This window comes from Helobdella robusta (genome assembly GCF_000326865.2).
Source record: "Helobdella robusta unplaced genomic scaffold HELROscaffold_1, whole genome shotgun sequence".
Classification (NCBI taxonomy): Eukaryota; Metazoa; Annelida; class Clitellata; order Rhynchobdellida; family Glossiphoniidae; genus Helobdella; species Helobdella robusta.
This window is the reverse complement of record NW_008703570.1, coordinates 4,085,066-4,110,446: the sequence shown is the minus strand read 5'-3', so window position 1 is coordinate 4,110,446 and position 25,381 is coordinate 4,085,066. Positions and strand designations below refer to the sequence as shown.

General features: G+C 32.7%; 3 protein-coding genes across 3 annotated transcripts; all 3 read right to left on the bottom strand.

Annotated features, from left to right (window-relative positions):
- Positions 1–1,822: 1,822 nt before the first annotated feature.
- Positions 1,823–11,018, bottom strand: HELRODRAFT_93209 (hypothetical protein). Its single transcript, XM_009010773.1, has 14 exons — positions 10,805–11,018; positions 10,548–10,692; positions 9,568–9,718; positions 9,021–9,212; positions 8,463–8,624; positions 7,440–7,565; positions 7,057–7,190; positions 5,674–5,845; positions 5,327–5,475; positions 4,990–5,110; positions 3,496–3,676; positions 2,253–3,018; positions 1,982–2,228; positions 1,823–1,952 (listed from the first exon to the last, which is right to left on the bottom strand). Exons 1-12 carry the CDS (start codon positions 10,950–10,952, stop codon positions 2,993–2,995), a joined length of 1,707 nt encoding a protein of 568 aa, XP_009009021.1. The 5' UTR covers positions 10,953–11,018; the 3' UTR covers positions 1,823–1,952; positions 1,982–2,228; positions 2,253–2,992.
- A 2,198-nt stretch (positions 11,019–13,216) lies between these two features.
- HELRODRAFT_158785 (hypothetical protein) lies at positions 13,217–14,306 on the bottom strand (the record flags this gene model as incomplete). Its single annotated transcript, XM_009010772.1, has 4 exons — positions 13,217–13,387; positions 13,450–13,636; positions 13,814–14,105; positions 14,300–14,306. 4 exons carry the CDS (start codon positions 14,304–14,306, stop codon positions 13,217–13,219), a joined length of 657 nt encoding a protein of 218 aa, XP_009009020.1.
- Positions 14,307–20,635: 6,329 nt separating this feature from the next.
- Positions 20,636–24,270, bottom strand: HELRODRAFT_63609 (hypothetical protein; the record flags this gene model as incomplete). The annotated part of the gene is made up of 7 exons (XM_009010771.1): positions 20,636–20,838; positions 21,208–21,303; positions 21,415–21,605; positions 21,795–21,861; positions 23,376–23,488; positions 23,574–23,651; positions 24,089–24,270. Coding segments are annotated over 7 exons (930 nt in total), but the record flags the coding sequence as incomplete, so codon positions are not given.
- Between the last annotated feature and the right edge of the window lie 1,111 nt (positions 24,271–25,381).

The following is a 25,381-nucleotide window of genomic DNA, read 5'->3' as shown; positions in this document are numbered from 1 at the left end:
CACGTGGCAGAAGTTGTGCGTACAAATAATCAGCGTTTCGTTTTTTCTATTTCCTAAACTGGGAGCGTAGATAAGGTAAAACAGAATTGCGGTAAAGCCAACCTAACCAACGAATTGTTCTAATTATCAAAATGTAGCCAATTAATTAATTTAATTGATAACGAATCTCCTACCAACATATATTGGTTCCTACCTTTTTGGCAGTTTATCTCCATCATTTTTTGAATATCCACTCATCATAGGAATATGTTCTTCGAGATAAATGGGTTTCATTACTTTCTGAACTAAAATCGGTTTATCCAACCTAACCATTCAAAGTCAATGATGGTCTATGGTGAGTGGTTAGGAGGTTTTTCGAAATTATGCGCCTCATAGCGAGTGATAGCGACTGCGCTTGTAGTGGTACATGTCGTTTTGAGCCTGTGGAATGTCACTGAAATAGCACTGTATAAATAAAGACAAAAATAAAGTTGTCGGTAGCGGATATTAATGTTTCATTCGATTGAATTGGCTGTTTAAAGGTTAAGGAATAACGTAACCCTTTCACCACTTTTGAAAAAAGCATCGTACCAAAGAGTATTAAATCTAGCTGCATTTGGGGGGCTAGCATTTTACGAAATCCTGCAATCGGGAGACCAGCACTAACAAGAATAATTACGGCACTAAAGAACACTAACATAGCACTAATGATAGTGCAGATTTCAAATCTCTAGTAGCATAAGACAAATTTAATTTTAAAAATCAGGTTAAAACTGTTATAAGTAAAATGAATGTTACATCAATTCATTATTAACCCGCAACTCTGGAAAACTTATTTATTTTTTCGTATTTTATACTTGGTATAGGTATACCGAAAAAAGCTTTTTTGTTCGATCATGCACAAAATAAACAAAAAATTTGGTTTTGAACTCAAGAAACTTGAGAATGATTTACGATCAACCATTAGAAAAATCGAAAAGTTAAATTGGAAATTAACTAAAGTCTTAAACCAATATTTCCTTACTTTTATAAACATTTACATTATTGCAATTTAATATGGGGTCGTGCCAATAAAACTAATTTAGAAGAAGTTTTTGCCGCTCAAAAAATATTTAAAAAGCTTTTTTTTAATTAAAATTAAATTATGACGTTTTTAGAACAATAATCTTTTGTCCATCTACAAAATAAACAGTTACAAAGCTTGTCAGTATTTGTACAAAAGAATTTATCGGATTGATAGGATAGATGACCACTTGAAAACAGTTTTTGATAACTTTCAGGAACCAAAAACAACCACAACAAGTAGTAGAAGAAAATTTAAAAATCCATTTGAAGGCGGCAAGTGAAACGGTAGAAACTTATGTTTTTACGATCCGAAAACTTGGAACTGTCTTCCTTATTACCTGAAAAAAATCGAGTTTTACAACCTGTTTGAAAGTCAAATAAAAACTTTTTTGTTTGTTTTTCTTAGTTTGCTTAGAACTGTCGCTTTTCTATTTTAAACTATTTTAATGTACATTCTTTGTTTTTAGTAATTACTTTATTACATTATAGAAATTATAATTAAATATCATTATGTTATATATCTGCTTATTTTGATCCAATTACCCTAACATATATTAATTATTATCTGTTTATACTAATTGAACGATCACTAATTATTATCTTAATTGTAGTTTTTGTAATGAACTGTAATTTCATTTCATTTAGCTATTTTTAAAACTGGTTCAATTTAAATTTGAGGGCACCTTAAAGCAATTTTTGCTGGGGCTGTACAAATGTAATTTTTTATGGAGTAAAATTGTTTAAAAAAGCAATAAAATAAATCTTATAAGTTTTTTTTATCAATTTAATTAATAAAATAAATGATAAATTACAAAAATTAAAATTATTAATTTATACAATACCGATAGAATTTAATGAAAATTGTGTACATAATGGCCTTATACTAATATATATACATATATATATATATAGTTATTAGGTATATATAAAAATATATATATATATATATATTTATATATATATATATTGTTAAATACAATATACATACAACAGAGCTTGCTAATTAAAGTTTGAGAAAACTAACCAACTGATGTTATTGAAATTTGTAAATATTTGTTTAAGAAAATTAAACATTAAGCTCCACACAGAGAAAGTAAGCAAATATCTCCAAAGATTAAAATTAGCACAATCATCAACACAATCAACGACTGCTAGCACAGGGAGATGACTAATTTTCATGTCACGTAGATGACTAATTTTCATGTCACGTCACCAGGCAAACATTGACCTTTTAATGAAAGACGTGTGTGGTCCAAGCCGAAAGATTATAAATATTTTGCTTTTAATAATTAAATAAAAATTAATAAATGTACATACAGCGTAAAAATCTAGCGCTCCATTTGGATGTTGGTTTTGTGGCAACAGAATCTTCATGCAGCATTCAGTCAGACCTTACAATTATGTGGCAAGCGTTTTTTAGTTCCATCATCATCCCACCAGCTATCCATTTCGATACATGATTAATTCATAATGGAAGAGTACGAGCCCATAGAAACTATCATTTTGCCCCTGCTCGCTAGTTAATGTTTATGGGTCTCGCACAGAAGGGCATTTGGCAATAATTTCTAAAATACAGAAAGCATTAACTTTTTGCAACAATAAGAAAAATTTTGTTTAATATATTGTTTATCATTTGGATAAACAATATGAAAGTTATGCAAATGAAACTTCATGTTCACACATTTTTTCTCCATCAAACAAATAATTAAAAGCCTCCACACGGAAACACTTATACATATATATGATATATATTTGTTTATCTATTCATATTATGCATATATACCGAAATTACATCTTTTTAAGTTTTGTGTAACTCTTAACACGTGTGTGCATTTATTAAAATTAAATCAGTCTTGAAACATAATTAAATAAGCACCACATCAGCACTATTTTATCACAATATCGCAACATCACAGTATCACAACATCACAGCATCACAGGAGACAGTTCAAACTTCGGCTCGGTAGAACAAACCTGATGGATAAAATGTTAGTTATTAGTTGTTATTATATTTATGGAAAGTTATACATACGGCGTATTAATATTAAAAAAATTTATATTATTATTGTATAAAAATATTAATATTTCGGCACCCATACGCTCAGGCATATGGGTGCCGAAATACGTAAAAAACACTTCTAACTAAAAAAATGGTTTATACTTTATTTCAAAAGTTTTTTTTATAACAATGTTTCTAATGAATTCGTACAAAATCACAAAAAGTACTTCTATATGAATATACAACTCTCACAACAAATCGTTTGTTAAACTTAGTTTAGCTGTCAACTTTTCTTAAATAGTTAAGTAAATATGAATTGTAAACATTATCGTTAAAAGAGAAAGGTAGCAACAAATCAAAAGAAGACACTCAAACAAAACAAACAAAACACAATAACAGCAAAAAAATATGCAATATTTTTGAATAAGAAATTATGAATGAAGTTGACCAACCAGCCACGCAAGCAGTGATGAAGCACGCCACACTGCCAGAAATCATGGCTCGTACAGCAATTTTTGAAAAGACTTTCTTTCTGGAGGGCACCATGGCGGTGAAGGCTCCGATCTGTATGCCGATGGAGCTTATGTTGGAAAAGCCGCAGAGGGCATACGTTGAGATCACCACCGATCGATCCTGCAGAAGTACGGTTGTTCGTATAACACAATATAATAATAATAATATACAAGTAATATACAATGATTGTTCAACAGCATTTCGAAATTTTGTATAATTTGTTTGATGATTTGTGGGAGAGATGGATATATAGAAAAACAGTAATGTTATATCGCGATTGCCTATACAGAGCAGCTCAGTCAGTCAAGAGATCAATTGCAGAAATTTCTGAACTGCAGTTTGTTTAAAAGAACTTAATGATCGATAAGACTGAGAGCTTTGGAAACGTCAAAAACGAAAGATTCATAAAACAGAGCATATACCGGTTAGAATTAGGAATGAATAATTTGGTGAAATTGTGAGGGCGTGATGTTTTTTGATGAAAAATAGTGATTAAATGATGATAAGTGATGATAAGAAAGCAGTTTAAAACAAAATTAAAGATTCGTGGTGTTGATCATGGAACGCGTGGGCATAAATTGAAATGGGATGGAGAATTTTTCAAATCTAATCTGAGAAAGAATTATTTTACAAACAGAATTGTGAAAATTTGGAATGGTATTGTGAATACTAATAGTGTAAATGAAATTTAAACGAAAATTGAAATCTTTTTTAAAAAATCTGTTTTGTAGTGTAGGATTGGAAGAATTTTTCATTTGGTTCATTTCAGTAAGTTTTGGAGCAATATATGTAATTTTTATATTTGATATGGACTTACTAGTTTTTGTCTATTTCTAATCACATTTATGTTAAGTTATTTCTATGTTTGTTAATGATGCACCAACTTCATTACGCACAGCCCGGCTGAGACTCTGATGAACCTACTCTGCCCAGTAAGTGCTGTACGTACAATTTAATTTTGTGGGCAGATAGCAGCTGTTTTTTCAACTGAAGAATGTCTTTTGGAATTGGTCAAGTTTGATTTACTATGCCTTTCAGAGTTAGTAGTTTAATCAATGTTAACTTTCGTTAATAAAGGTGTTTGTTCAATATGTTTAGTGATATTATTTATTTCAAAATAGAAATGCTTTCGAGTAATTTCGCTGTTTTGCATGGCCCGTGTTTGTCTAGTTTATCGCATTTTAAAGCATCTTTGTTTTATTTTCAAATTTTTTTAGCGCTTATGGTGATATTATCATATATAATGAAAGCATAATATATAATGATTATGATATAATAATATATAAACTGATATAATATATAAAGATGATATCATATCAACCCGCAATAATAATAATAACATTATAAGGATACGTTGTGCTAAAAATAAGTTTCATCCCATGAACGAGAAAGAAAGTAATGAAGTGATGATAAGAATGTTGTGATGCACAAACCTCAATAACTCCATGTTTGAGTACGGTTGAATTGCCGTATGGATGCTGAAGGATGATGTCGTCGTTCGTCGACGAGTACTCCCACGTGCCATTCAGCCGCACGTGTTCATCGAATTTCTTTCTGCAGCATTCAAGTGTCAGTCATTTTATTGGAAAGAAAAAAATTATCTATTTTTAACATTTGTAATGATACGTTGAATTATATCAGCTGCCAATAATGTATGTCATTGTTTAATTCTTATTTATTTATACGTTAATTTATTATTATGTTTTGTACTGGTGAAATTTGAGAATTGATTTGTAAGCAGCTTTAAATAATTACGAAAACGTGTTTAACCTGTTGTCAATGAAAATTCCTAATTCTTCAAAAGCCACGAACTCGTTGATGAATGTTTTAACACCAATCAGTTGTCCGACCTTCCGGCAATCCGGCACTTTCACACCCATGACCAAGGCAAAAGGCAACATAATGTACGATATAACGAGCTGAATATTAATTGAAATGGTTGCGTGTGAGTGAAATCACAAACATTTAATGATAATAATAAAACAATAAAGTCAAATGTCAAGCCATAAGAAACATATTTATTTAGCCCAGGAGTATTGTTGAATGATGTTATGGTTTTCATTCGAACTGTAATTTTACATTTAAAAATGTAATTAAATATTTTAAGGACTGAGAACCTGGAATGTGATTGGCTGTGAAGAACCTACTCTGTCGCCGAACCAGGTAAGTGTAGCGTTCATAAACTCCAGGAGAGCGATGAACGCCAGAAGATTGGCTGCAATGTTGGCCACCAGTGGGATGGCTGCTGATGCTCCTGATGCTGCTGCCTCCACGATATTCTTTTCAGGGCTGTCAGTTTTGTTCAATCGTTACGATGATTTTATAATTGTTGCAATTTTTCAACCTTTCAAGACATTTGAAACATTAGAAAGTGAAAATACTTTAAATTAAACAGCTGTACCTACTATCCATGCTACACGACGCACATAAACATTATGTGTGCAAGTGCAAGCACCGCATCATACGCCTATGATAGTCTTTGAGTTTCGAATAGTCAATATTCGAACCGTGCCATTGCGAAATTCAGCCCTAGATATTGCACTTCTGCCGAATGAGCAAACATTAAGAAGAATATATCGAGAAAATGGTAAACTATTTAAAATTTATCGATAAAACTATTGCACATTCATTGGAACATTGAGAAACTATCGGGAAACAATTCGGCAGGGTGATGAACTAAAAATTTAATTCCGATGTCCCATTCTCGTGAACATGCACATTGGGCCAAATAAACATTCGTGTCGAAATAACGATTAGTAGTTTGATATAGAGCAGGGTACAGCAGCAAATAAAGTTTTACGTTATTTTTTTCATCTAAGTTAATAAAACTCTGCTATCAACACAGCATTTATTATTTCTAAGACGTTACAAAGTCCACTAGGTCAGCTAGTTAAAACATAAACAGAACGCAAAAGCTGAAAGAACATGTTGCTTGATTTATTTCAAATGTTCAAAAATACTATTGAACGTGTTCGCAAACTTGTCACTCTACTTCACTTTAAAATTTCTTATTCCAATATAACTCTATGTAATATGATTAAAACTTTGCGATATGCAAATAACGACAAAATATACGAAAAGTTTATATAGTCATTCAAATGTTAGAAATTTAAAAAAAAAAATATAAGTATGCTATATGCTATACTTAACAATATTTTCAAGTTTCTTTAAATTCACGGAATGTTTCGATTTGAATATTGTCATCCTAATTCCTAGCACTCAAATATAATGAAATCATCCTTCATGCATTCGTGTTCCCAACGAAAAACCCAAATAAATTATTCAAAAAACCTTTTATGCGTAAATATCTGTTTGATGTATTTTCAGATGTTAGATTTAACAATGAATGATTTAACGTGTTGACGTTAGGTTTTAAAGGATTTTTACTGGTCGACTCAAAATGGGGATGATTGTTCGATTGAGTAATTAATCAAAGAAACGTAATGAGAAAATAGAAATAACATGAAGTCACGAAGATAATAGAAAAAGGTAGAACCAACCATTTTTCAATGAGAGCTTTGACTTTTTTTGCAGTCGTGAGAGATTTTTTCGTTTCAGGGTAGGAGAGCTTGGCAATTCCGAGTGCGGCTGGAGCAGACATGACGGAAGCAGACAGCAGGTGGTTGGCAGGAACCTGCATGGTGCATGTCCGTCCAAGTTGTTTAAACGTTTCAAATGGTGAACATTTTCAAAAAGGTAAAAATGGAAATATTACTTGCGTTATTTCTTTAAAATGTCTGACATATTTGACATAATTTGGTAGTGAAAACGAATCAGAATGTAGCAGTGCTATGTGCGGTCATCATTTGTTAACTTTTAATTCATTCGAAACTACGCACTTCAGAAATCAGCAACCTCTTGGCATGTAAGAGAAGGTACTAACGCCAAAAAGAATGTAAGCAGCCAGGACTCCACCGGCAATCGTTGCGAACCCGCCCGTCATGACAGCGTGGATTTCCGATTTGGTCATGGATGGAAGGATGGGGCGGATCAGGAGAGGTGCCTCGGTCTGGAATGAAATTATTTTCAATTAAAAACTTTTCATTTATTAAATTTTCTACTTCATTCCGGAAGACAACAAATTTTTGTAGATAACCATTTCTTTTTCTCTAACTCGGCAAATATGTTTTTAAACTTTTAAATAAATCTGCTAAAATATATATCTAAGCATTCATTTATTCATTTAAAAAAGTAAATTTTAATGTAAAAATACCAATTCAATTAAAAATACGTCAACGTTAAAGTGAAGAGATACTTTTGATCGATGTTTAATATTAGAACACTAACTTTTATGTAAACAAATGAATGAATATATTATTGGCTATGAATGAATATTGAATATTGGCATGATTATTAATATAACGTTATTTGCACTATTTGAAATTAGTTAAAAAAAGTTTCATCATATTATTTATGAAAGTCAAGTTTTAAAACCCAGTCATATTTTTCTTCTTAAATTATTAAAAATTTTAACAGGCAATTAAAGTTAATTAAAGAAACTTTAAACGATTTTCAAATTAATCTCTCAGATTATAATGCAAATATTTGTTGTTGTTGTTGTTTGCATTTGTTTTTAGAAAATGCGCGTACGCTTAGTTGCTCTTTATAGATTTTGTAGGTTTGAAATTAGTCAATTTCAATATAGTAGTTTGATTTTAACATAGTTTTCAATTTGAAACATTTTCATACACATTTGTTATATTTTAATTTACATTTTATGAAAATTTTAAAAAGCGACATGTTCAAACGAAGCATTTCCTAAAACACTTCTAAAGAGCTTTAATATCTATTTTACATAAGTGTCACCTTGGAGAACGTCTTGAAGATTTTATGATAATGTGTTGAAATAATTTGCTTGCAATGTAAATTTTGTTGCTGGCATTTTGAAAAGTAAAAGTTTCAGCACCTGGCCGATGAAAATATTTCCAGCGGTGTTGACTGACTCCCCTGCGGTTGTATCCATGCAGGCCTGCATGACCCAGGCGATCTTCAGGATGACCCACTGCATGACGTTCAGGTAGAAGAGGATCGTGATTGTCGAGCTAATAAAGATTACCGTCGGCAAGACCTGGTGGTAGAAAACAAGTAGCCACATCAACAAATATTATGAACTTTATGTGAATAATTTATTGCTCACGTGGTGTAAATAATTATCAAGGGTGAAACGTTTATATGGAAATTCAATCTCAAAAAATACAACCTACAAGGTCAGGTTGAAACGTTCTATTTAATTAATTGCAACAAAACCTTGGCACAATTATATGAAACAAGAAAAATTATTCGTCTTCAACGTTCTTAACATTTACTAATATCAGTGACAAAGTGACGAGAACAAGAGAGATAGGCTTTCAAATATTTAAATTTAAAAAATTTAAAAGCGTAGACACAGCACATTAAAAAAATAAACAAACAGAGATCAACATTCCCCGCAGTAAAATTAAAATTATTTTAAATTGAAAGTGACCTGCATAGCAAAAAAATGATCCTTGAAACTCTTTCCAAAGACAAACTCGGATCCAGCGTCGATGTAGGCCAGGTACTCGGCCACCCTGTCCCCCAGCCACTTGAACGCGTTGTACCCGAACGACCAGCGCAGGATCATCAGAGCGAACGCCAGCTGCAGGGCGAATCCCCACAATACTGTTCGCCATTTTACCTGCATCATCATCGTTATCATCATCATCTTTGCCATCGTCATAATCACCGTTGTCACCATTATAAATATTCAATAATAAAATTAATAATAATCATCATCACTGCCGCCATCATCATTATCATTATAGTCGTCATCATCGTCATCATTTTCTTGTCATTATTAGCGTGGCTCAGCTGAGACTAAAACTAGTTGAGATTAGATTAGTATAACAAAAAATTAATAAACAATGGTAATTACGTGTTTTCAAGAGTAATTTTTATTGAGTGGTAGGACGAAATTGCGTATAGTTATATAAGACAGTGCTTGTTAATAATAAAAGATGTTTGTGGTGACCAGCCTGCAGTCGTGAACTGACCTTAGCGGGACTGACTGAGAAGATGAAGAGCAGCAGAACATACACGACAACGCCGCTCAGAGACACCAAGTTATACAACTCGGCTGACTTGCTCGTCAGGTCAACAATCAACATTATTATGACACCTACAAATATGCTGGCCAACAGAAACCTACGAAATGTTTTATAATATTAATTTTAAAAAGTGAATTTGAAAGGATTTTAACTATTGTTGTAATAGTCCTTGTCGATTGAAACTCATTTCTCTTTCTCGTGAACTTGCAGGGCCCACATAAATAATTTAATTAGAATATGTGAATCAAATTAATTATGTGAATGAGTAGTGCATAGATTTCTTACGTAAGATCCTGTTTTACTACAAAAAAAACGTGTATGTGTACAAAGACACCCGTACGATGCACGCGATGGTTTCAACTTTTACAACATTTGGGGGCGAAGTTAAAAAATATTTGTTGGCGCATCATGTGATGTTTGAAACTTCTTCTGAAGATTAGATGAAAATTTTTTATTTATCCACCTTCCCGATCGTTCTTTAAATTGACAAAATGATGGACGTGGACGGGAGGTCGACGAGGGCACCCAAACTCTCTAACTAGATGATTTGGGGCAGATCCCCCACAACCACGTCAGTCTCATGCAGTCTCATCTTTTTCGAACTGATGTGCCGCAGTTGTTGTCGTTAGCGTGATGAATGTTTTACGCTTTTTTAACAAGTTTCGAAGGCGTTATCTTGGATTAACTCTCATTGTGCTCCGGCATTGAATTCATACACCGCCATGATTTATACAAAAATAATTAGTTTAAATAACCTTAATAAATTAAATGTTAATTATTTGAAAAAAGATGTTTCTAAACAAAAGTAACGTTATAGCGAACATGTTCAGAGCTTGTTTTCTTTTTGAGCCATTAAAAATTATGTAGCAAACAAATGATATTAATGCCAAAGGAAAGTGCATTGTAAGATGCTTAAACGCCCTCACCAATTGATGAAGTTAGTATATTTGTGGACGAAGTTTAAGAGCGGACTCAAAATTTTGTGGATGTCTTCTCCAAACTTGTCGATGATGAAGGACACGACGATGCCGAAGACTGCCAGAGAGGTCACCCACACCAATCGTATCGAACCTGAATAGGTCATCCAGGACGATATTTTTTTATAATAATCTCAACGAAAATTTTATTCATCCATGAAAAGTTATGTCAACAAAACCGAAACATGTTCAGAAAATACACATACCTTCGTCGCCAAAGTGATACTTGAGAGCGAACGTGAAATACACGAAGTAGAGAACAACAAGAAGAAACAAAAAGCACATTTTGAAAATTTTTTTATATTTCTGCCAAAAATTGGCCACATTATTTTGAATGTTTGCCACATGTCTCATGCAGCCTTGAACTTCTTCCTCGTCATCTTCCCAAGCTTCCTCATCATCTTCTTCCTCCTCCTGACGGGATGCTACCGTTGATGATGTCACTGACGTTGCATGATTCCTTCTCTTCACAAGTTCAGAAGACCTTTTGTTCGATGAACTTGCACTGTGCTCCAACGTTGAGTTCATCATACGGTCATTATCAGTACCGCCATCAATTATGTAAACGCTGTCGTTAACTTTTGTTTGTTGCTGTAGTGGTTGTTGTTGAAGTTGTTGTTGTTTCTTTTGTTGTTGCAGTTGTTGTTGTTGTTGCTGCTGCTGCTGCTGCTGCTGAGATAAATGTTGCGGATGATCTAGTGGTGCATTTTGTGGAGAGCCATTAGAAACACCGAATGAAGTTGTTTCAGCTTCTTCAGACATGTTTCAAGTCTGTTGAAGAAGAAATATTATAATAGGAGCCATTATAGCAAGGAGGGTGATGATATAAAATTAATGACGATTGTTGTGTTGCTTTAATTTGAAAATAACTTACTGATTAGTCAGGGATCTAATTAAGATTCAATTAGTTCAATTTCAACTTGAAAACATTGGGCTTGGATTTTTCTAATTTACACAAATATCAATAATTGAAAGAAATTTTTTAGAAAATTTTTAAAAAATTCCTAAAGTTATTTTAATTTATTATGTTTATTCTCATGATCTTTGCAAAGTGTGTAGTTGGCACTCAGTAAATATTCATTACGAATTATCAACATCCATCTTGAACTTTAAAACAGTCACTTCAGTTTAGCTGCAGCCGTGCATTTAATAACACGTTCATACGCAGGCTATAAATATTAATAGTAAGAGCTTCTGACTGAGGTTGTTATATAACGATGAGATAAGCACGGGCGGTGATGAATGTCATATAGTTAGCGACACAGATCTGTTGGAGGTGAATCAGCATCGGTTTCGTTAACGAATTGAGAAAGACATAAAAAGACATCTTACGGACACAAATTGGACATTTAAACTTAACCGTTGAGGCAAAGTTTAAACAACTGAACGTGCGAGTCCATGGGCTATTTTACTATCAGCGTGCGTACATATGTGTTATAGATACAATAAAAAATATGTATATTTTTCAAATTATTAATATAATAATAATTATTATTAATATTAATTACTATTATTGTTAATTCTCTCTCTATTAATTTTCCGGAACTATCCAAAACAGCAGTGCATGTGAACACGTGTAAATCCGAAACATGGCACGTGACAGGAGTAGGAGATTATTTTGCGTTGAAACCAGGTCGCAGCATCAACAGGACCAGGATGTCTTAACCACTACACCACCCTACCACTCAACATAATGTGTATAAATGGTTCTATATAATTAAACTAACTAATTTATTTTTATATATTAAAAGCATAAGATTTTCTTGACTTGATTTTATTCAGCTAGTAGGTACTTATTTTATTTTGTTTTATTCGAAAATAACATTCGTTGCTATTTTAATAAAGCGTTGTAGGTACTTTTAGAGTACTTTACTAGAACAGTTAACTTCTTTCAAAATATTCAACTGACAAACATATCTTGTCACCTATTTGAAGTCATTTTGTAAACCTCTATTTTTTTCGGCGCCATCTTGTCCTTTGGTACATAGTCGAGTAATCGTCTGCTAAAAAGTTCTTTAAGACTCAGAGGTATCCACCATGCACAAACAGCGTATATGAAATTATGAATACGTGCTAAGACGCATCACACACAAAGTACGGGATGGGTAGGGACCACATTTTCCGTACTCGAACCCGGTCACTGCACGCACTGCGAAACTGAACTAAACGCTTCAAGCCGTTGGGCCACCACGCCGTCATAAAAAAAAACAATGATTTGACAGCAAAGAGAACGCGTTGCTGATGACGATGATACAGAAAAAAACAAGACACGCAAATCGATCTAAAATATAAAATAAATAAACAGTCAGACAACAATGAAAAACTGGTTTACGGTACAATTTTCATACTTGTTACAGGCATGACGAGATGTCCAACTAAACTTACAGAATAAATACCATTCACCTTCAATGCCACCGACAGATTTAATGATGACTCTTTCTTTCTTTTTCGTGCTTTGTCTTTTTAGAACATTGGCGACCATCAGTCTCCACAAAACCCGATCTTTAACACTTTTTAGTAGTTGAAATGTGGTGATACTCAACAAGTGGCACAAAGACTTCACGAATGTTATTCGTTGTTGACCGCGATCTCTTTTCCCCGCAATTTTCCAGTAGTTGTTAGATTTTCCATTCTTTCCTTCCGCATGATGTGACTAAAAAATCTAAACTGCCCTTGTCGGATTTAGCTTTTATGCATCCAAAAACGGTACAAGCCTTTTTTCCATTTGTATTATTGTTTTTGATCTTTTCAATGAATTCGCACTTGTCATTTAACCATTTCTCCTTTGTCTTTTGATTTTTTTTATTGTTTTATCAAGCTTTTTGTAACTATCAGGATTGCAACCAATAACTTTCCTTCGTTCACCCATCCGAGATACGATGACATCTCTTATCCTTTTATGACCTCTTTTTGCTGATTCTGTGAGGGCATCTTTAAATATTTTATATTTAGATTTACATAAGTCTTCCGTCAATAACTGAAAACGATTCCGTACTTCAACGTTATACATGACCTTGATCTCATCAATTTTTAACAGACTGACAAAATTCAAACGTTTTGGGACCACTTCACTCTTGATATTTTTTTAAACTTTATCCTGATTTTACTAACAACTGGGCTATGATCACTGCCACAATCATAGGGTAACTTTTGCATTGTAAAACAGCATTTCGATATCGTCTATTTATTGTAATGTAATCAATCATATTTTTTACCTTGTCTCCGGGACTCTTCCAAGTTTATTTTCAAACCATGTGTTGGTAATAACTTGATCACTTGTGACGCGCCATTCAATCAACTTTTCTCCTCTTACATTTCTTTCACCTATCCCATGAGGACCAACCACGTCATGTATTTTTTCTGAGCCAACTTTTGAATTCAGGTCACCCATCACAATAACAACTTTTTGAGATTTACATGTTTCTAAAGCATCATCAAGATCACTGTGAAAAGCCTCAAGGTCTTCTTCACTGCTTTCAGAAGTTGGCGCGTAAACTTGAATAACAGCTAAGTAGAAAAGTTTTGCGTGTATTTTGACCAACAAAACTTTATCTGCCACCGCACAGACATTTCTTTATTGTAAAAGTAATCACATCTGATTTCTTCCATCGAGTTTCGCTTAAAACTAGAATGCTGAGATTAATTCTTTTCATTTCTTGTTTTACGTTTTCAAATTTTCCAGTCTGGCACAACGTTCTAACGTTCCATGTTGCCAGAGTAAAAGGTGTATTCAACTTGTCACTATCATGTTTTTTTATTTGGTTTGTGTTTGTCGATGGTTTTCTTGGCAAAAGTTGTGGAAATAATCCAGAAATAATAATGCATGAAAATCAAAAAAAGTAATTATATGAGGAAATAAGCCAATATAATAAAATTATAAAATGAACAGGATTGAGCATACATGGATATTTAGAAAATAATATTGAAAGATTACAAAATAAATAATAAAACACTAATTTAATGCAATATCCATACAATTTAAACTATGAAAATGAAAATACATAAAATAATATTAATGATAATATTCCTAATATTTAAAAATTAAAAGATAGATAGATAGAATCATTTAACGATGACCCTAAGAAAATCAAATAATAGATGTAGAATGGTAAGCTGTGAGAGAGACACACATTACTACCCGAGCAGTGTCGGATCTCGGGAGGGTGCGCCCCCGTTGTGAGCAGTTTTTTAATAAAAGTCAGAAAAAGAACCGTTTGACGTGTAAAATTGGCCAAAACTTGAACGTGATAAGAAATAAAGGTCGTCAACCACACTACCAAAAATCTTGGCCCCCCGTAAAAAAAGCACACACAATTTTTATATTTTTATACGTATTCATCCATCTGCGTTCAAACAGTTACACATACACGTATGCGCAAATTCACTACCATTTATTTGATGCCGTTAGCCAGAGCTACAATGAAATAAACGAAAATAAATTGTTGGGAAAACCAAGAACTGGAGTTGGTGCTGCGAACGTAATATAATACAATACAATGCAATACAATAATTTACAAAATACAATACAATACAGAATACAATACAGAATGCAATACAGAATACAATACAATGCTATACAATACTATACAATACAATGCTATACAATACAGCACCATATAATATTTTATTTGACCCAGAAAAAGGGTAGAGGATCTGTTCGAAGTCACCGTGTGACTCATAAGGTACAGCCACATCAATAAATTTTTTGTAAATACATCAAACAGTTATTAACATTCGACATAAATTATCGATTATTATGAGTTTTTTTGTACGCCGACTGTGTCTAAAACGTAAAATAATTTCTCGGGCCTAAAAATAAGTTCTCGTGCCTAAATCTTAATCTAACGTATAGTAAAAGCAATAATTACAACTAGAAATTATAATTAGAGTGGTACTGTCTCTTCTGTTGGAACATTCATCGTTAAAATTTGTTAAAGCAAAGAATGTCTCTAATAATAATTGACTTATAAATGGATGGCTCAAATGACAAGTGTTGTTGCTTTTTTCCCCTTACTAATTCATACAATTCAAACGTATAAATTAAGTTTTTTTATGACTTGCCTCAGTTATTCTACATTTTCTATAATTCCACGTCAGGTTCTAGTTTTGAACCGACAGAGTTTTCAATAGCAGGAAAGGCAGAGGATTACAGGTCCCAATCTCAAATTCTCCACCAAATGCTGCAACCACTGGCGTACCGAGGGGGGCGAGTGGGGCGGATCGCCCCGGGCCTCCGATTTGGAGGGGGCCTCCAAAAAGCCAATTACGAAAATTTTTAAATAATTTATTTAGTAAGTGTATAGACGTGATTTTGTGTTTTGATTTTTTAATATATTTATTTATAAATAATCTGTAGTAATGCATATACTTAGTTAGAATAAACGCTTTTTTAAAATCCTGACCGAATTGGTAATCCACGTCTTTTTTTAGTCGGACATTGACATCATTATACTTGAATGTGATTGGTTGATATAGTTTTTGGACGAGTCGGCTTTTTCAAACTTTTTTTGTTGTCTGTTCAGTTTGGTTTAATATAGTGAGTTTTAAATTTTATTTATTTATTTATCAATCTCTTCTTTAATAAGTTTAAATATAACTACTATCTTTCAGGTAAGAAAAACAGAAAATATACTTTCACCCACCGGTACTGACTCACTAGTTTAAATCTAAGGTACAAAAAGTGTTGATAGGTTAAGACGGATATCTGTTCTCCTCGGTTTACGTGACTGATGTTACACCTTTTTTTTCACTTTTAATTTTTTAATTTATATTTTAAGCCCTGAAGTTAAAATAAATTATTAGAATTAAAACACAATCAACTTTTAGATAGATACGTGATCATGAAGAGACATCATCCAAGTGGAACACAAAAACGAAAAATTTTGAAAAGTAGAAGGGAAGAAACCGAAGCTCTGTCTGGATCAATGCTTAAATTTGTTAACCAAGTTGCCAAACCAGAATCCATTATTGCTAGTTCATCAAGTCAGCTAACTGATTTAGATACAACCGTAGAATCTGACCAAGGAAAAACAACCACCGAAACTGAAACGTCAAACCAACAATGCGAGGATGAAATCAATTTTTCTAGTGAAAATGATATCTTTTTAAATTGTGATGTGGGAAGTTGGGCAATTCCGTTATCAGATAACATCAGAATCAGTATAGTAAAACTAAAGAGTGAATATTTCCAGAACAAAAATGGTCCATTTAGAGTGGTTCAAAGGGTAGGGAAGCAAACAAAGGGCCAAATGGTGAAAAAGTTCTCAGAAAGAGGATGGTTTATTCTCCTTCCAAAAAATGTTTATTTTGCTTTTGTTGTCGACTTTTTGCTGCTTGTGATAAAGAAAGTAATAATTTTTCAAAATTTGTTACAGGGTTTAATAATTGGTGGAAACTAAACCCTAAGATTTCACATCACGAAAATTCTGAAATTCACTTTAACAATCATGAAAAATGGAAAACATTAGAACTAAGTTTGAATCTTAATAAAACCATTGATGCCATTCATCAAGAAAATCGAGAACTGGAAACTAAAAAATGGAATGACATTTTACACCGCTTATTGGATGTCACCATGTTTCTAGCAAAACAAAATTTACCTTTTCGAAGCCACAGAGAAGATGACTTTTCTAACAACAAAGGCAATTTCTTAGAGTTAGTTGAATTAATTTCACACTACGACCCTGTCTTAAAAGAACATTTAGTGAGGGTCCAACATAGCAAGGCAGGAAACACGATTTCATATCTTTCCCCTAAAATTCAGAATGAATTTATTTCTATATTAGGAGATACTGTGAAACAGAAAATTATTGATGATGTAAACCAAGCAAAGTATTACGGGATAATGTTTGATTCAACACCTGATATATCTCACCAAGACCAATTAAGTGAGATTATTAGATATGTTCATATAAAAAACAAAAATGTAGAGGTAAGAGAATCATTTTTAGGATTTTTTCCTCTTGCCAGAAAGAAGGTTATTGATATCACACAAAGAATTGTAAATATTATTGATGAAGAGAGTTTGGACATAAACCTATGTCGAAGCCAAGGTTATGACAATGCTTCGGTAATGTCAGGTGTTCATTCTGGGGCACAAGCCAGGATCCATCAAATAAATCAAAAAATTTTATTTGTACCTTGTTCTAATCATTCACTTAACTTGAGCGGGGTTCACGCATTTGGAAGCAATCCAACTTGTGTAACGTTTTTTGGAACAATTGAAAGCATTTACAACTTCTTTTCTTCATCAACTCATAGATGGGATATATTGTCAGAAATAGTCGGGATCACTGCAAAAAGGCTAGCAGGAACCAGGTGGAGTGAGCAATATTATGCGGTGAAACCTGTAATGAATCATTTCAACAAGTTGGTACAGGCTTTAGAAAAATTATGTGATCCATCAGAAAATGTAGATACGAGAGGTTCAGCTCAAATTTTAATGAAAAATATTCAAGATTTCAAATTTCTTGCTTATCTTCATTTCTGGAGCAGTACTCTTGAGGAAGTCAATCATACTCAAAAATACTTGCAAACAGAAGGAATTGGTTTAGATAAAACCATTGAAAAATTAGATACCTTAAAACTTTTTCTGCATGAGAGTTGCGATGAATTGGTTGAAAATGCATTGATATTTTCTACAAAAATTTGTGAAGAAATGGGAATAGCTACAGAAAAATTGGGTCGAAAAAGTCAAAGAAAGCTTATGCCTGGAGAAGAAAGTAAAGATGAAGCTTTAACGTTGAAACAGGAATTGAGACGATCAATGTTTCAGTCATTTGATAATTTTTATCAAGATCTTAGAAAAAGGATAGAATCAATGCAAAATGTATATGTAAAATTTGCAGCCATTCAATCATCACATCTTATCGGAATGGAGATAGAAGAACTTTCAAAGCTGATACCAAATCTGACAGAAACGTTTGATGAACTAGAAGAAAATGAAATGATACCCGAAATTAAACGATTAAGACGTCATCTTCAAGCAGGGAAAATTGAGAAAGATGATGTTAAAAAATGGTCTGCACTGAAAATGTTAACCTATATAATAGAAATTGATTTACACAAGTCAGTTCCAAACTTATATTTAGCTTTAAAGATTTTTTTGACAGTGTGCGTTTCAATTTCTTCTTGCGAAAGAAGCTTTTCAAAATTGAAGCTGATTAAAAGTTATCTTCGTTCGACAATGAGTCAAGCAAGACTTAATGGCTTAGCAATCCTATCAATTGAAAACACAGTGGCGAGAAATATTAACTTTGATGAAACAATACAAATATTTTCTGATGCAAAATCTCGTAAAAAACGGTTTTAATATATTTTTCGATTAGCTGAATCAAAATTTTGTGGCATATGTGTACTGACATGTGTAAATGTTTTGTATTTATGTATATTGCATTTTTTGTAAAACATGAAATATAAAAACATTTTTCTTTTTTTTTCTGCATCATCAGCCAATTAAAAAATGAAAAAAAGAATAAGTGCCTTATCCTTTTCTGGACATCGGCGACCATCAATTTCCACAAAATATGGACTGTGGTTAGTTTTTGTCGATGAATTTCTTGGCAGAGGTATGTTACCATTTCTTTTTGCCATTGCATCAAATAAGCGACCATATGATGGTCTTTGGGATGAACAGCATGGTATGCTTTCGAACTCGATGACACTGACTTCAACGACCAAGCAGATAATCATTACATCCACCATATAATATCTATGTATATGTAATACATATTTATTTATGAAAGGCATCACAAATATTTCCGCCCCGGGCCTCAAAGGCCCTAGGAACGCCACTGGCTGCAACATTAAATGAATTTGATTGATTTTGTTTATAAACATTAACCAAAAAAATCAGCAGTGAAATTCTTTCTTTCATTCATTCCATGAAACCTTATACACAACGCTAAATTTGCTCATGTGTTCCCAATGTCTTTCCTTTCTAATTTTTTTCCCTCGTTACTAGCACCTGTGAAGAAGCAACATTTTAATTAAACAAATAAGATCCTTCTAACTCTCAAGCGTCGTTCCACTGGAATCTTCTTTTATCTCTCCATTCACTTACCTCTAAAGCTTCAATGGAATCATCACAAAATCGACAATGCAAATGAACAACGAATGCATTCATCGTGAGACGCTTGTTGTTAAAGCAGTCTTCCCAAAAAAATTTAAAGTGCATTTGTCTGCTCCTGCTCAGCGATTAATTGATTCTATTAAAATGATTGTCGGTACCATCCTAAAAGGGACTGATGGATATTATTATAATTAACGTTGCGACTTGCGACCCCCCCAAAAAAAATGGAACAGAACACCATCCACAGTTTGTAGATTAATGATTTTAATGTTGACAAAAATGTTAAAAATGTACTAAAGAAAGTATATGATATTTTTAAAACATTACAGTTCCTCTGATAACAAACGAAAAATATTGGAAATTACCTAGTTGACAACGGATGTGCTATTTACATCGAGAAACTTGACAAATTATTTCACATTAGAGTGTTCTAGTAACAATTCTTTATAATCTAAACTTAACTCATCCCAAATATCGTGCATATTCAGTAAAGATATGAATCACATTTTAATCATAAGTTTAAGCAAGTAAAGAAACTACCACAGAAAATATTATCCACTTGCTCAGCAAACACAAATGCAAAATTTAATTCATTAATGGACTCAATGAGCATACAAAACCAGAAAAACGAAAGAAATAAACCACAATGACGAAAAGTGGTAGTCAGTCTGATACATGAACATTTCCCTTATTTCACTCAATTAAGTCTCTGAATAGTTACATCAAATAATGAGTATGAGCGATGAATGAAGACAATTAATTACAATTATAATTAACCCTTATGTGAAAAAAAAAACTTGAAAGATAATTCTAGATAGTTGGAAGCTAGTTATAAAAAAGAAGAATATTTCCTAAGAAGTCATCATCATCTTGAATACTTAGCATACTAATATAAAGTAGTAAGACAATTTCAAAAACCCAACATGTACAAAAGTATAGGCCCTAAATAAACAAACTCCTAACAAATTCAAAACCCGTGCTTGTGACAGGTATAAATAACAGCTTCGTATGTGGCGAGTACGATGGCAGTGTTGGGGATGTGTTTGATGAGTTGGGTGCCCAGACCCCTGTACAGACCTCTTCCTCCCTCTTCCTTCCAAACTGACAACAACGTCCCAAAGAATGTTCTGTAACAAGAATTCTCCTCCCTCATGCGTGTCCTAGCTACCTCTGCAGAGCAAAACAAAAAAATTATCGAAAAATTAAATAAAGATATAGAGAAGATATGAATAACATTAATTAAATGCATTCAAAAAACGATTTCACGTTACATGTCAAGTCAAAACTCATGTCAAATTGCGACATTGTGACAGAACATCAGTTAGCAAGGATGGAAAATGTTTTGGGTTGAAGATGTATGAAGAATCAAGTAACATTTACATTAAACATTTCCCATGCACCTCTTAAGTTTTTAATGCATTACGTTCAATAATAATAATCTCCAAATAATCATCAAACGCCATGCAGTTCAATATAAAATGATTTAAACAATATGCTGATAACATTAAACTGTTTTTTATCAATCCCTCGACCACTTACCATGTGGATAGGCAATGCAGGTGGCGATAGTTTTCGAGACAGCAGCTGCAGCCATGTATTTAAAAAACTCAATAGTCTTGACATCAGATTGCATAACTTTTTCATCAACCTCGAAGACATCATCCTCTTCTCCATCCATTACCATACCACCAACTGATCCCGAATCTCCGGCAAAATTGGGAGATTTCTGAACCACTCTTGACGAACTTCGAGTTGAAGATGTTTGTGGCGATCGATTTTCAACAATTTTAGCTTTGATAGCCTCGTAAATGACAAAATGGATGGCTGTTTCTATCACACCAAAGTACGAGGCAGTCAGTCCTTTGTAGAAGCCTCTGATGCCATGTTGCTGGTAGATGTTGCGAATGCACTGCAAGGTGGTCAGCGAAGAGTTCTGCCTGTAATTCATTCAGTTTTACATTTACAATTGAAATAAATTTTCCAACGACATCACCTCCAGGATCAAAATATTTTTGCAATCCTAAAAAACTAATTCAAAATTCCAGATTAACCGAACAGATAATGAAACATCCATCGTAATTAAAAATTGCTTCAATGTGTGAAGAAAAGATGAAATGTAACGATACTTGTTGTTGAGTTGGAGTCGAGTCCGGACCATCCATATCGGGTTGGTTGCAGTGGTGCACGTTAGACCTTACATAATTTTAACTTTGTGTAAATGCTTAGTGCTTTGAATGACAAAATATAAAAAAATTGCAATAAAGAGATATTACAAAACCAGAATCATCAAAGAATAATGCAAACATGAATTGAATGGCAACAGCCCATGTTAGCAATCATTACATCATTCATGACACTAACAAATGTTATTGACCATCGCATCACATGTTTCACGACATCAACAAATGTGCTAGTGGAATGGGAAAAAAAATAATAACAACAACTGTGCGTGAGTGAATCAAATGTTAACTCCACCAAATTAAGTTTTAAAAATAGAAACACAAAGTTCACTATTCTGCAATATTTTCAAGTAAGGCTTATTATATAGGCAAATATAAACAAGCGTTATCAGACCAGCTCTTAAACAACAACATTCATAAAGTAATGCTTCATGGTAAAATATTGTTGAAGATGGTCAACAATCATATCAGATGATACCACACATAGCCTTATCATCAATCACAGTTTATAAAATAATGAGGCCAAGACAATTTTTCAACAAAGTATGACATCCATACTAAAATGACAATCAATCATACTGAAAAATATTTGTTTTACTATTATTTTGTGTTAAGTTAGCAGAGACCATGCAAGAAACAACAAATTAAATAAGCTAGATCTTTTTTTCTTAAAATATTAAAAAAATAACAGTAAATCATAACACAAATGGCACATAAAAATACCTAAAATGGTCACAATATACAACATAATAATTTTTGAGTACATGCACCACACAATAATAATAATAATGTTGTAATCTTTGACGTTCGTTACTACCAACACCAATGTTATAACTTCTACAATCTCTATATTTCCAACACCAGTATTGTAGCTTCCAACGATCGTCAAGTTTTCATTATTCTGTACATTCTAAATTTCCGATAGATGAACACAGCTGCTTCAAATGCATACTTTGTTGAGCGTTTATTCGAATGCCAACAGTAATAGAAACACTAAACTAATCGAAGTAACTACATAAATTACATTTAAGACATCACTTCAAACCTCGCTAGTCCTGCCCCTTATATAGCCTCTATGGTATGAAAAGGTTCTATTGCTTACAATCGATTGACAAACAGCAAAGATAACGAATATAACAAGATACCAATAATTAGTTATAGAGCGTAATTCCACCATTCACGCGATTATAACAATAATAATAATAATATCATTTGTGGAAGAACTTGTGCTGCATGGAAAGATTGAAGATGTTTGTAAATTTTGTTGCATGTAGTGGATTAGTAAGATATGCTGGTAAATGGAAGAAAAATAGATTGAAGTTGAAGAGCACATTTTTGAGGACAATGCCAAAAAGAAATACAATAAAGAACATGCATGGGAAAATTATCGACAATGATGATTCAAATATTTAAGCAGGCACATTAACAGAGGCAGCACAGAACTAAGTATGAATCAATGAAGTAATAATATTACAATACAAAAAATAAAAGATATTCATAAAAAATGGAATATAAATGTTGACTGACCTGCTGACGCTGCAGATAACAGATGCACAAGTGAGTATTCATAATTGCTGTTTGGGGCCATCCAAGAGGTGTAGGTCTTCTTGCAGTGGTCATACGTCGTAAAATAAATTGCTCTGCAAATCATTTGAAAATCACACTATGAATAATTGAGCAAAAAAATTGTAAGCAGTCAAGCAAGTAAGCAAGCAGACTGCTAACCTGGAAGGAGCTACGCCTATAAGGGTTGGCATGAGTCCTTTAAAGAGAGCCCTGTACCCCTCAGTTGTTATGATGTGTCTGTCTCACGTTAACAGTGAATAAAAAGTCAACATTATACTGATTAATAATTATCTTAAATACAAATTTTATAATGTAATAAATGGGATTGTTAGTTATAATAGTTGACTGGCTTAGAATGGTTAAATTGTTTGAAAAACATTTGAATCTTATATTGATCTGCATGCTTTTTTATATAAATCTTTCCATATTAAAATCTATCAAACATGATTACATTTCTACACTACAAATTATAATTAAACAATATAATCATAAAAATGGCAAAATTGTTATCAATTAAGATACAAGGCAATCTGACATTAAGTGATATGAAGAAAATATAATATTATAATATTATGTTAGCTCTTGTTACGATAGATGACACAAACCTGATGCATTTCACAAAACCAACAGAATTGGGTACATTATGGTGCTGAATTGAAATGGTCGATAACGACCTGAATTTGTGTTTAAGTGATTGATTTGATACTGCTTGGTGCCATTCAGATGACTGTTTCCCCAGTTGGTGACTGTTAATCTGTATGCTCTTCTTAATCTGACAGTATGTGTCAATTTTAGAGGACTGCAATCTTGTCTTTGCCACATCCAATGGACAGGTTACGAAACTGCCAAGAGCACCACTGATCCTGATACATTGAAAAAATATATACAATAATTATATTATATATTTTCATGAGTATATACATCTATTATCTTCAGCTTTCAAAAGTATATTGTATATTTTAGTTTTTAGAGCTATTAGAATTAGTTTATATAAAATAAACTCTAGGCACAGTGCATGTGTTTTTAACTTTTTACAAACAATTTAATATTTAAAATTGTCTTTTTTTTATAATAATAGATGTTTGGTGCATTTTCAGACATTAATTAATATTAAAGAATGTTAACTTTTACACATATCAATACCAAAGTAAACACTAGAGAATAACCATCCTTTAGCTATCCCTAACTAATCTGGCAATGATACCTGGCTGCTGGATAGCAACATATGATCATTGTTTTTAATCTAAATTATAATTTACACTTCATCTGGTGTAAAAAAAATAATCTCTATTAATTTTATATACAAACAGAAACACGTATGCATTTGCATGCTGAAGCCAAAACCTTAATTTAAAATAGAGGCCATCAAGAAGATGACGTTTTGTTGTCATCTATTTATTTTTTATTAGGTTGCTGTTACTAGTTTTACTAGTTACAACAATGATAATTATAACACAAACATGATTTACATTCATGATGACATACCAATGAGTTACCCCAGGTTTAAAATACAAATAAACCACAAAATTAACATTTATCTGGTAAAGTTTACTAATTCATCTACATTGCCAACGCTCAATCAATAGTTAAACGAAATACAAAAATATTAAAAAATAAATACAAAATAAAAGAAAATTACAAAATTCTAACGCTCCAGCGGCGAAGTGAACGGCCTTATTATCGACAGTCATCAATTTCGCAAGTAAACCTAATAATAACTAAATATTTTTATGAATATGATTTTCAATTAATAAGGTTCGATATATGTCTTTTCTACTTCTAATCCAACAATAATAATAACAACGAACCCACTACCGGATCAGTTCGACAACAAACCGGCTAGGAAAGCAAGGACAATATAAATTTGGAAATTTCTGACGAAAAAAGCACATGAAGTAGTTGGAGACATCAATAGTGACGTATTGGTTGTTCACTTTGCATATATTCAATTTAGATATTGCGTTAAC

What these genes read in the sequence shown, in the direction of transcription:
- HELRODRAFT_93209 (XM_009010773.1), bottom strand. Translation starts at nt 10,952, where the DNA reads ATGAGACATGTGGCAAACATTCAAAATAATGTGGCCAATTTTTGGCAG. An exon ending in ATCATTTTTTTGCTATGCAG is followed by an intron (nt 8,625 to 9,020) that starts GTCACTTTCAAT and finishes TTCTACCACCAG; the next exon opens with GTCTTGCCGACGGTAATCTT. An exon ending in TCAAACATGGAGTTATTGAG is followed by an intron (nt 3,677 to 4,989) that starts GTTTGTGCATCA and finishes GTACTTCTGCAG; the next exon opens with GATCGATCGGTGGTGATCTC.